This window comes from Astatotilapia calliptera, chromosome 6, assembly GCF_900246225.1.
Source record: "Astatotilapia calliptera chromosome 6, fAstCal1.2, whole genome shotgun sequence".
Classification (NCBI taxonomy): Eukaryota; Metazoa; Chordata; class Actinopteri; order Cichliformes; family Cichlidae; genus Astatotilapia; species Astatotilapia calliptera.
This window is the reverse complement of record NC_039307.1, coordinates 41,074,620-41,087,119: the sequence shown is the minus strand read 5'-3', so window position 1 is coordinate 41,087,119 and position 12,500 is coordinate 41,074,620. Positions and strand designations below refer to the sequence as shown.

The 12,500-nt window shown below is 43.6% G+C and overlaps 1 protein-coding gene across 4 annotated transcripts in view; it reads left to right on the top strand.

The window, feature by feature from the left end:
• Positions 1-10,414, top strand: part of tmem132a (transmembrane protein 132A) — a 24,682-nt gene extending 14,268 nt beyond the window's left edge. For all 4 annotated transcript variants that reach the window (XM_026172170.1, XM_026172171.1, XM_026172172.1 and 1 more), the window contains 8 exons: positions 229-492; positions 570-722; positions 1,122-1,317; positions 1,405-1,548; positions 4,573-4,775; positions 8,463-8,682; positions 8,763-8,954; positions 9,039-10,414. In XM_026172170.1, the coding sequence (XP_026027955.1) occupies positions 229-492; positions 570-722; positions 1,122-1,317; positions 1,405-1,548; positions 4,573-4,775; positions 8,463-8,682; positions 8,763-8,954; positions 9,039-9,890 (2,224 nt within the window). In that variant the 3' untranslated portion in view covers positions 9,891-10,414. The remainder of the gene's footprint in view (positions 1-228; positions 493-569; positions 723-1,121; positions 1,318-1,404; positions 1,549-4,572; positions 4,776-8,462; positions 8,683-8,762; positions 8,955-9,038) is intronic.
• Positions 10,415-12,500: the final 2,086 nt, after the last annotated feature.

The window sequence follows — 12,500 nt, the reverse complement described above, 5'->3', positions numbered from 1 at the left end:
ATGGCTTGGTGTGTGTTTTTTGTCCAGTTGCCTCTGCTTTCTTTTCCCTCCCCTGACTCCCGAGTCTGTCCATATGGTCGTCGTCTGATGGGGTTTCTCTCTAATATTGTAGGTGCTACATAAATGAAATTGAATTGAACTGAATTGAATCCAAATGCTGATGAAATTAATTTTAGGCTTCAGGCCTCTGACTTTAAACTGTCCATTTGTCCTAACTCATCCTTGCAGATGTGTGGAGGACAGAGATGTGAAATCCCAGAGGCAACTTTTCTATATCAAAGCAGTGACCCTGAAGGAGGCAGAGGATAAGGGGAAAGAGCAGAGCAACACCAAACAAAACGAGCCCTGTACGAGCGGACAAGAAGAGGAGGAGCTCAATCTGGACTCCCATGTGGTGATTCGCTATCACAGAGGCCCAGTCCTAATAGGACAGCAAATCAGAGTCTCAGTGAATCTGAGAGCTAATGTCAGTGGTCATTTTGCAGCCATTAGGTAATTAAAAAGAACATTTGTGCAGCTCTTTGTTCATGTCCACAGCTGCTGTCAATAGCCACTCTTTGTGTCTTCAGGATGAAGGTGAAGAAGGGCCTGGTGTCAATAGTGGCCCAGAGAACTTTGACCTCTGACATGTGGACAGTGACCCTGGAAAGAACCCAAGCCTCCAAACACGATGTGTTGTCCATCCTCTGCCACAGACAGAGAAAACTAAAGCAGCCACATGAGTAAGTTCAGCAACACCTTTTTCCAACATGTTAATAGAATATTAAAGTCAGCCATCTTTAAGGAGACGTATGCAATGACTTTACTGCAGTTTCCATAAAGTGAGGTTGGGGTGCACCCTGGAGGGGTTTCCAGTCTGTTGCAGGGCTAGTACAGAGAACGGCAGCTGGATAGTGTAGTGGAACGACTACACACCTTTGGAATGGAAGTCCCAAGTTCAATTGCCTCCCAGTATCCAGTAAGGGTCCTGGCTAGGCCCCCCCCCATGCCGAAACACCAAGCCCTGCAATGGCGCGGCTATGTCCGCAGCTTGGACACGACACATTTCGCTTTGCGGTTGTGTATGTGGCTAATAAAGCTCATTTCTTCTTTCTTTGAATGTGATCTTTGTCTGCCTGCAGTCCCACTCTCCTCCAGCAGGTGGCGTGTTTGTCAGTCGACGGCTTGAGGCGCAGCTTCGGTGTTGCCATGATGGTGCCTGCTAATTGGTGGGTGGAGTACTCCAGACGTACTACCGTCCCGCCATCACATGTAGGAGCAGTGAGCATCTTTTCATTCACAGATCGTCACATCTTTGGCATTGCACCTATAACAGAGGTACGTAATTCTTTTAAAGTCCATCAGATGCCCATCACATGTCATCTGATTGCTCTGAAGGTGTGTTTCCTGTTGGTCTATCCACAGAGTAACACGTTGATCAACACAGCTATACTGAACAACCAGCCCGTGCTGCTGCCCGTCATTGTGCTGGCTGTAAGCCATGACGAGAAGGTGTCAGATGTTACCTCTGCAGTCACATGTCACTCCATCAATGAGAATAGTATCAAGGTGCAACATGTCTCACAACATGTCTCACAACATGTCTCACAACATATCTCACAACATGTCTCACAACATGTCTCACAACACACATTTCACAATTTCATGAGCAGTCTGGTTCTGCTGGAGGTTTCTTCCTCAACAATGTCAGCAAAGCGCTTGCCCAGAGCTGGTCATATGATTGTTGGGGTTTTCTGTGTTGTATTATTGTTGGGCAGGGGTCTCAAACTTGCAGCCCGGGGGCCACTTGTGGACCACGTCATGTCAATACAGTGGGGCAAAAAAGTATTTAGTCAGCCACTGCTTGTGCAAGTTCCCCCACCTAAAATGATGACAGAGGTCAGTAATTTGCACCAGAGGTACACTTCAACTGTGAGAGACAGAATGTGAAAAAAAAATCCATGAATTCACATGGTAGGATTTGTAAAGAATTTATTCGTAAATCAGGGTGGAAAATAAGTATTTGGTCAATAACAAAAATACAACTCAATACTTTGTAACATAACCTTTGTTGGCAATAACAGAGGTCAAACGTTTACTATAGGTCTTTACCAGGTTTGCACACACAGTAGCTGGTATTTTGGCCCATTCCTCCATGCAGATCTTCTCGAGAGCAGTGATGTTTTGGGGCTGTCGCCGAGCAACACGGACTTTCAACTCCCGCCACAGATTTTCTATGGGGTTGAGGTCTGGAGACTGGCTAGGCCACTCCAGGACTTTCAAATGCTTCTTACGGAGCCACTCCTTTGTTGCCCGGGCGGTGTGTTTTGGACCATTGTCATGTTGGAAGACCCAGCCTCGTTTCATCTTCAAAGTTCTCACTGATGGAAGGAGGTTTTGGCTCAAAATCTCACGATACATGGCCCCATTCATTCTGTCCTTAACACGGATCAGTCGTCCTGTCCCCTTGGCAGAAAAACAGCCCCATAGCATGATGTTTCCACCCCCATGCTTCACAGTAGGTATGGTGTTCTTGGGATGCAACTCAGTATTCTTCTTCCTCCAAACACGACGAGTTGAGTTTATACCAAAAAGTTCTACTTTGGTTTCATCTGACCACATGACATTCTCCCAATCCTCTGCTGTATCATCCATGTGCTCTCTGGCAAACTTCAGACGGGCCTGGACATGCACTGGCTTCAGCAGCGGAACACGTCTGGCACTGCGGGATTTGATTCCCTGCCGTTGTAGTGTGTTACTGATGGTGACCTTTGTTACTTTGGTCCCAGCTCTCTGCAGGTCATTCACCAGGTCCCCCCGTGTGGTTCTGGGATCTTTGCTCACCGTTCTCATGATCATTTTGACCCCACGGGATGAGATCTTGCGTGGAGCCCCAGATCGAGGGAGATTATCAGTGGTCTTGTATGTCTTCCATTTTCTGATGATTGCTCCCACAGTTGATTTTTTTCACACCAAGCTGCTTGCCTATTGTAGATTCACTCTTCCCAGTCTGGTGCAGGTCTACAATACTTTTCCTGGTGTCCTTCGAAAGCTCTTTGGTCTTGGCCATGGCGGAGTTTGGAGTCTGACTGTTTGAGGCTGTGGACAGGTGTCTTTTATACAGATGATGAGTTCAAACAGGTGCCATTCATACAGGTAACGAGTGGGGGACAGAAAAGCTTCTTACAGAAGACGTTACAGGTCTGTGAGAGCCAGAGATTTTCCTTGTTTGAGGTGACCAAATACTTATTTTCCACCCTGATTTACGAATAAATTCTTTACAAATCCTACCATGTGGATTCATGGATTTTTTTCTCACATTCTGTCTCTCACAGTTGAAGTGTACCTCTGGTGCAAATTACTGACCTCTGTCATCATTTTAGGTGGGGAAACTTGCACAATCGGTGGCTGACTAAATACTTTTTTGCCCCACTGTATGAGCAGAGAGTACAAACATGCTGAGGACTGTGTCAGTTCAGTGAGAGTCACAAACTAATGTGTACGCTCATGTCTGCATTTTATTTTGTTAAATATGAACATAACGACAGCAGAAGTGCTACCACGTATGTGGGCAGACAGAGAGGACCAATGTGTTTGTTTGGTAGATCAATGAAAGGATTCAGTTAGTTAAGAGGGAGTTTGCGTTTTATCTTGTTATACAATGTTTGAAAACGCAAAGAAGCAAAACATTTTCAGTATTATTTGTTTGTGTTTTCTTGTTTGTTTGTTTTGTACTCCTTGAACACTAAAGTGTCCTCCAATGAGACGACAGTGCCAGCAGTGGCCCACAGCTCATTTCAGTTTGTAGGGTCACCTTACAATTAACGCACCCAGAGGCAACTGTTTAAGTTTTATATAATTCATTTTAAATTCCATTTTTAGTTAACCAAAACAACTGCACTACCTCAGTGCTTAAAGTAAAAGTCAAAAACAGTTAAACAACATCTTGGAGTCTTTTTCAGTGGCTCAGTTTTGCCAGGTTATCGTAGAGACGGCTCGATTGCTGTCGCTTGACATTCAAATTTGACCTGCACCTGGTTCACCTTAAATTTAGTTTGTGCTGTTGACTAGGTCCAAAGTCAAGACTAAACTTCAGTGTTTCTAAACCTCTCTGGGTAAATGGACCTTACAGTATACAGGGCCTTTCTGCTTCATTTGAACACTCAGAGCAATTCAAGCCTCATTCAGCCAGTCACACACATATTCACACAGCACTTTTATTTATGCCTAAGCTTTATTGTTTGGCAAGGTGGAGTACACAACTGATTAAAAACAGCTCACCCAAAATGAAACATGCATGTTTATCCATTTTTATCATTTCGGTGATATTTTCCCAGGTTTGTAATGTTGGCTTTAGAGATGTCTGAATATAACAGAATTCAACTCCACTCTGAGCGTAACGTGCCTTTTCAAAAATCACAAACCAAACATTATCATCCATCTACCAAACTGTGTTTAGAGAGGTTTAGCACAAATCTGAAAAGTACGTGAGACAGCTAATTGAACTTTAATGCCAAAAGGAAACCAGTGCGATTACTTTAAACTGTATAGATGAAACAAATATCATATTTTGTATGTGTCTCTTCCATACAGGTTTCCAGTGATTGCTCTACCCTCTACGTTGATGGCAGTGAATCAGGATTAGGGTCGACCTGTGCAGTGGTTGAGTTTCATCTGGGCATGCTCAGTGGGTCTGTGTGTCTGGAGGTTTGGGCTCCCTCCGTGCCCCTACATGTCTCCTTGGCAGATCCTACTCTCAATGTCATTGATGGATGGAACCTGATCACAGAGAAAGGGTAAAAACTAGGCCCGCTGTGTCTTCAGTCTGTTTTAACTTGTTGTACTATAGTTCATTGTATCTGTGTTTATCTCCTCTCTCCTCTGGAGATGTAACCATTTCCTTAAAGGCCTGTTGAACTACACTGACTCTTCTACTGCTTGGTTCAAACTACATAATACCTAAATGAAAACAGAGTGTGAAAACTGAAAAGGTTTATGTAATTAACTCATCATGACCCCACAATCATCCGGTCTAGCATCATTTTACCGGAAAGAAATACTGCGCAGTATAAAACCAGTGTATTTAATGTTTGTTATCATGGGACAAACTGCAGACCGGTCACAAGATGTTCTATGAGAATATACTACATTCATATTCTGCATGGACAAAAGTGAAAAATGTGATACATAGTAATCTCGTAAGCTTTTTACCAGAAACATGATCAAACACAGTAAGAGTATAAAAACGTTTGCTTACCAAAAAGTACCACATTGCTGTGGCCTGTGTTAAATATCCCAATTCTTTGAACTTTGGGCTGAAGGAAGAACAACAATCGGTGTGTAAATGCTCAATCAACAATCTCTTTATTCCATACAATTCTCATTATTTCATACAACACTTTGAGCATAAACGTCCAGACGGGACATGTGGACAGGAGGGTGTCCGCCACGTCTCGAAGTGTCTGACCGTTTCTCACATTCTTATAGCTTCAGCCCCCCCCCCCCCCCCCAAAGTCACAAAACCTAAACATCCACATTCTTTCTCTCTCAGTGAACCTAAACTATGGCCTTGGCTTCCTGTTCAGTATGTTTTGTTCTTTCTAATCAGAAAAGGAAGGCCATGATTCTACACAAACAGCATTTCTTATAACTCAGCAGTATAATGCATCATAAAACAGTGTAATGATTTCACAATCTTTAATCTAAGGCATAATGTGGCCTATAGCATTAGCAAACAGGCAAATTCAGCAACTGACATCTTCTTTCATCATCTTTCGTACTTGAGCTCGTAAGCCCACATGAATGGGAAGGGTCGCATCAGGAAGAGCATGGTGTCAAATTTTCGCGGATCACCAGAAAAAGTCAGTCGGGGCCCAGGGTAACAACAACCGCCTCCAGTACTATTTGTCAACAGGGTCCTGGTGGAAACTGTTGGCCAAAGACAAAAGAAGAGAAGAGAAGGAAGGCGGGAGTGTGGAGATGAGAGTAGGGATGCTGAATGTAGGGAAAGTAGGGACGAGCAAGAGACGAGGTAGGAGGAAAGCAAGAAGAATCGGAGATGGATTCAAGCTGTTGATGAGGAAGGTGCACACAGATGGACCACATCTCTGAAGAAGGTACAATCTGAAGTTTGGGCACTTTGTTGCTCTGAAGCATTCATGTACATGTTAACAATGCCACAATCTTCCTAGGAGTACAAATTCGAGGACCCAAAGGTCAAAGCATGCAGTGTTCAGAGAAACAAACAAAGAAAAAACAACAGCTACATCTCAGACAGCTTCTCTTTTCTGGAAGTGCCTCCTCTGAACTGAACATGATGACACAGATTTACAGAGTTCCATCTGAACAAACTAGAAGACCAGAACGAAGTGTGGCCTTAATGCACAGCAGCATGTTTGGAGAAAGCATATCAACACAACACTGCACAACAACTGCCAAGGACGGGGGGGCATGATATGGCCTTGTTGAGTCAAAAGTTCAGCCATCTGTCCAACAGCTAAAGCTTGGCCAAAACTGGGTCATGCAACGGGATGATTATGAAAAATATATGTTTCACAGTTTGTATATTTTTAAAAAATCCTCATTCAGGTCAATGAGAGAGAGGCAGAGTGTGGGAGGAGCAGAAAAATTGCACTGAAATCTTTTCAACCTGCCAGTAATCCAATAATTACGACCACACAACCATCATTTTACACTCAGGTCAAAGCTGATTTCTCTTCTTTCAAGCAAGGTCTTCCTCAGATCCAGCAGATGAATAGTTTTTGGAGGCATATGAGTGAGTGGTCAGAGGTTTACAGACACTCATTATGAGGCACAAACATGGACTTTATTTACACTGCCAGTCAAAGTCTGGACACACTGAGATAAGATAAGATAAGATAAGATAAGATAAGATAAGATAAGATAAGATAAGATAACTCTTTATTGTCATTGCACAGTTATACATAGCACAATAGTACAATGAAATTGGAAAACTGTCCCATGTCGGCAAACACAACACAACACGACACAGTAACTTGACTTAAGTAATAAAAAGAAGAAGTAGTGTGTGTTTATTGCACATTGTTATTATTGCATCTTGTTATAAATATAAATATCATTATTGTTATTGTTGTTACTGTTGTTACCCCCCCCCCCCAAAAAAAAAAACACCAAACTGACAGCCTCTGAACCTCAGCTCTGTACGCTGCCTCGTCTCCCCCTGAGATGAGCCCTACCACGATGGTATCATCTGTGAACTTAATGACTGCGTTGTCTGGGTGGGTACTAACACAGTCATGTGTAGAGTGTAGTGTGTACACACTTTCTCATGGAATGGTTTTTCTTTATTTTCATGACTATTTACATTTTAGATTCTCGCTGAAGCGATCAAAATTATGAATGAACATATATCGAGTTATGTAGTAAAGATGTTTTATATTCTACATTCCTCCTAATATCCGCCCTTTGCTTTGATTACTGCTTTGCATACTCTTGGCCTTCTCTCCATGAGCTTCATGAGGTCGTCTCCTGAAATGGTTTCCAACAGTCTTGAAGGAGTTCCCAGAGATGCTGAGCACCCGTTGGCCTTTTTGCCTTCACTCTGCGCTCCATCCCAAACCATCTCCATTGGGTTTAGGTCAGGTGACTGTGGAGGCCAGGCCATCAGGTGCAGCACTCCATCACTCGCCCTCACACAGCCTGGAAGTGTGTTTGGGGTCATTGTGCTGTCCTGGCGTGTTGCTGCAGGATGCTGTGGTAGCCATGATGGTTCAGTGTGGCTTCAGTTTTGAATAAATCCCCAACAGTGTCACCATCACATCTCCTCCTCCATGCTTCACAGTGGGAACCATGCATGTGGAGACCATCCGTTCACCTTCTACGTTCAAGACACGGCAGGTGGAACCAAAGATCTCAGATCTGTACTCACCAGACCAAGGCACAGATTTCCACTGGTCTAATGTCCACTCTTTGTGTTTCTGGGCCCAAACAAATCTCTTCTTGTTGCTTTTCCTTAGTTGTAGTTTCTTAGCAGCTGTTTGATCATAAAGGCCTGATTCACACAGTCTGCTCTGAACAGTTGATGCAGAGATGTGTCTGCGACAGGAACTCTGTGTGGCATTGATCTGGGCTCTAATCTGAGGTGCTGCTAACCAAGGTTGTTGTTATCATTGTTTTAATTATTGTATATTTAAAAACAATATACAAAAAACAATAATAAGTTCAGTTAGAGCATGAATGTTAATGTAATTTGGGGCTTTTAATAAATCCCCCCACCAAAAGAAAAAATGGACTACATTATTGTGCCTCAGAGCTCCTGACGAGACGTAATTTGAGAAGGAGAATGTGTTGCCATTAAAATATCAGTGTTGTCATCAGCAACATTTGGATGGAAAACATGCTTCTCTCTTTCTTTCAGAGTAAACTTGCACACACATTTCTCCAACATGCAGACACAGATACGTCAGGATCTTTAATCCCTCGTGTGTTTTCTTCTTGCTCAGGTGTGTGCCGGTGTATCAGCGCTCCTCAGTCCAGGTTCTGACCCAGTTCACAGCTCTGGACTCCCACAGCAGAACCACACACCACCTGGGTTCCTCAGATTGGTTTGTAGATGTGACTGAGCTGGTCAGTAACTGGCTGAGAGTAGAAGACCCCCGAGTGGCTTCCCTCAGGCCCCAAAACATCGTGATAGGATTAAGACCTGGAAAGACATCACTGCATGTAGGCGACAGTTGTGCATGCGTTAACTGCTATTGTTTCACTTCTTGAGCATCTCCTCTCACTCTCACCTTCATCCTTAGATTATCTCGGAGCAGTGGGATGGCATGTTGGGCACATGTGACATCACTGTGTCCTCTGACACTGTCAGCGCTGGCGATCTGTCTGTACAAGCGGTCAGTGGCCTGGGAATGTCAGTGAAGTCCAGCCCTGCCCACCCCTCCATCATCACAGCAACAGTGACAGCCTACAACACCATGTACCACTATCACCAGGTGACAAACACTCGTTTCACTCCACTTCCTCAAGTCTCATTAATCCACTGAAGCTGAGATAAATTTGCCCTGTTTTCCCTGTAGGAGGCCTCCGTCAGTGTCTGGCTGCAGTTCAGTGACGACACTGCCTCCCTCCTCTCCTCTTTCAGTGACCTTCCCTTCTCCCTGCGTCTCTCCTCATTGGCTGAGAGTGTTATTATGGTGACACCCAGTTCCAATCAACGCGTCTTTGCTCAGGGTGACGGAGGTGGGCCTTTACTGCGAGCAGAGCTTCTGGTTTCTACGTGCGCCGATCAGCTGATTGTCTCAAACTCTTTTGATGAAGAGAACGAGGAGCGGCAGGCTTCTACAAGACGAGAAGGGACCCGCAGGCTGGCGAGGGGATCAGGCTGGATAAGGGTCAACTTAGACCTAGACTTCATGCAGCCAGTAGCCAAGAAGAGCGAGGATGGTGTGGAGTTTGAGTTTGACATTTCAGACACACTGGTTGGATCACACGGTGACATTTACTCATCAAACAAAGATGAAAGTTGGAACGTGAGCACCAGCAGTAACTACTATGAGAAAGTAAGTCAGACCATGACTAACAGAAAGTGGAATGAGGTGGACAAAGGAGGCATGGTCAGTCGAAACACTCTAGAAAGAGCAGTGCTGATGCCGAGCCTGGACGAGGGCAAGGTGTACTTCTTTCCGAGCCAGGATAAAGGAGGAGCAGAGGAAGACAAGCAGGGAACTCATGAGTTGGAACTTGGCGTGGGTGCTGTCCTCTCTCTGCTCTGTCTCTTTGCTGTCCTCTTTCTGGCTAACTGTCTGCCCTCCACCCTGCGACACAGGTCGAGGAGGACAAAAGAGAGAATGGAAGGAGAACTGGAGGCAGGTGCGACGGAAGATGGAGAGGAGATGGAAAGGGAAAAGGCCAAGGACTGGAAGACATAGAAGATGAAGAACATAGAGCTAAACAGAGAACAATGGAGAGAGTTTTAAAGAAGTAGCAGCTGATACTGACACCTTCTCTTTGCTAGACTCATATCAGGATCTAATGAACCGAAACTCAAACTGTTCTATTCAAACACTTTAAAGGTTTAATACAACCAGCTTGAGCATGAGCTGAGCTTTAATTTGAGAAAAACAATTTTTACTTTCTTTTAGTTTCACCAATCAACAGGTTGATGCTCATCTACATGACTTTTGTCCCCTTACCCTGACCCCTTTAACCTTTAAGTCCACATGATATCTGAGTAAGGTAGGTGAGCAAAGCAGCTTTTCAAAATGTATCTAAGTGTGTATAATTTAGCTTTGTAGAACCACTTCTTATTGTTAATCCCCTTCCCCCTGTAGTAGGCACATTTTGGAGACATTAGGTTTGATCTTAGTAGGCCAGATCTTTGAAAGGCAGCCATTGTGTGAAACAGGCAGAATAAAGACTTTCTATTAAAACAAATGACACGTTTAATGCTAAACGTGGTGCTGTCATTTTTGTCAGTCGTTACTTATGGTTTCATTGTCGTGTCTAAAATAAAGTTTGTTTTAAGAGTCTTTTTGCTTTTCAAAGCACTCCTCGTACTGAGTGGTACTGAGAAAGGTTATCTGAGCTGGAGCTGCTTACCTCTGCAGCTCAGAGTATGCTGGAGGTGAACTTGGGTGTAATGATCAGTGACTTAGGCTACGTCCACACGCACACAGGTATTTTTGAAAACGTTTTTGGTTTTGTTTTTCAAATCCCGTCCACACGTGCGGTTTTGGAAAAATATCTCCGTTCACATGTAAACGTTAAAAATGAACTGTTGGCCAATCAGAAGTCCAGGAGCCTGGGAGGGACTAAACAGGGTTTTGTGCTCATAAAACCTGAAGTACTTTCTGTAAAGGCAGCTAATTTTGTTCTAGTTTTCAAGTGCCTTCATCATTTCAAATGTTAATAACTAAAGACAGTATTTTCATTGTTGTGTAGACTCACAACTCAGGAATGAACTAATGCATACAGCATACATAAATGCAATTGATTCAACACTGACGTCTGGATTTAGGTTGTGACAGCGTCGGTGTTGAAGGAAGAAGCCACGTCCAAAGTGCCGTCTGACGCATCTGTCTTTGTAAATGGAGGGACACTAACTGAGTGTGAGTGTGTACAAACTGCAGACAGTCAGATTAACAGCAGCAGTATCTTGTCTCTATCCGCCATTGTAGAAATGTATCTCATGTAAACAATAACATGGCGCACAGCGTGATGTGAAAAACGGCGCACACCTTTGCTGTTGCGAGACTAAATCTCCACACGTAAAAAACACAAAGACTGAGTTTTCGAAAATATCCACCCTGGCAGGAGATTTAAAAATCTCTGTTTTCAGTGACCCAAAAGGCTGTTTTCAAAAATCCCAGCGGACGTGTGGACGTAGCCTTAAAGGCCACTGAAAAAGCACCATGATGAGTCAGACGTTCAGACAGGAGCCACAGGATGATGGAGAGTGCACTTGCTGCTGGAGCATAGCATGTTTGTTCTGCAGTGGATTTGAGAGCTCAGTAAGTAAACACTGTGTGTTGTGGACTCTTGCAATACTTGTTTCAGAGGTTAAAAAGAAAAAAACATGGGTATTGCTTTTTCATTAATCTTTGCATGGAGACCATCTGTTAGATTTCTCAACCACTTATCCAGTTTGGAGGTCACAGTGCACCCTGAGTAGGATGCCAGTCCATCAACTCAAACCATAACAATACAGGTCATGAGCATGGAGCTGCTGAGTGAGCCAGAATTTGACTGAAACCATTTGTCCGGACTCACTGTGGAGCAGAGTGGTGTAGTGCAAGTGTCCTGGACTTGTAACCATCCTCGGCTATTTGTTTTCCTAAAAGTCTGTAGACATTTCACAACTTGTGAAATGTGTTTCATTAAAACACTGAAATTCTCTGGCTTCTGTGATGTTGACTGGCTGTTGCATGTGTGTGTGTGTGTGTGTGTGTGTGTGTGTGTGTGTGTGTGTGTGTGTGTGTGTGTGTGTGTGTGTGTGTGTGTGTGTGTGTGTGTGTTCATTCTCACACTGTAAAAAGGGGCAACAGTGCTAACTAGGGCTGGGTATCGTCACTGATTTCTACAATCGATTCGATTTCGATTCACATGGTCCCGAATTGATTCGATCCACGATTCGATTCAATTTGAATCGGGGAAATTTTTCTTCAGTCAGAAATATTATAATTCTGATCACGTATCAGTACATTTCCATATTTTTATATCTATAAAAAGAAAGCTGACACTTATGAGACTTTATCAAAGGTGTGAGCGTCACAGCAGAGGCCTTTGTGTCAAAGTAGCTGAAGATAAAACACAGAAAAGCATGAAGGAGAATTTCCTGGCCTGGATTTTATAGCAGATGACCTTAAAAATATTCTGCAGTAGATCGAAATCAAAAGAAAGTCATTGATCAACACATGAACATTACCTGATGCTGCTGAAGTGAAACAGCAAAGTTACAGAGGTTTTAGAGACACAGCGTTTTGCAATTTTGAATAATAATAATAGTCTACAACGGTAGACTTGTGCGTAAAAAGCAAGCG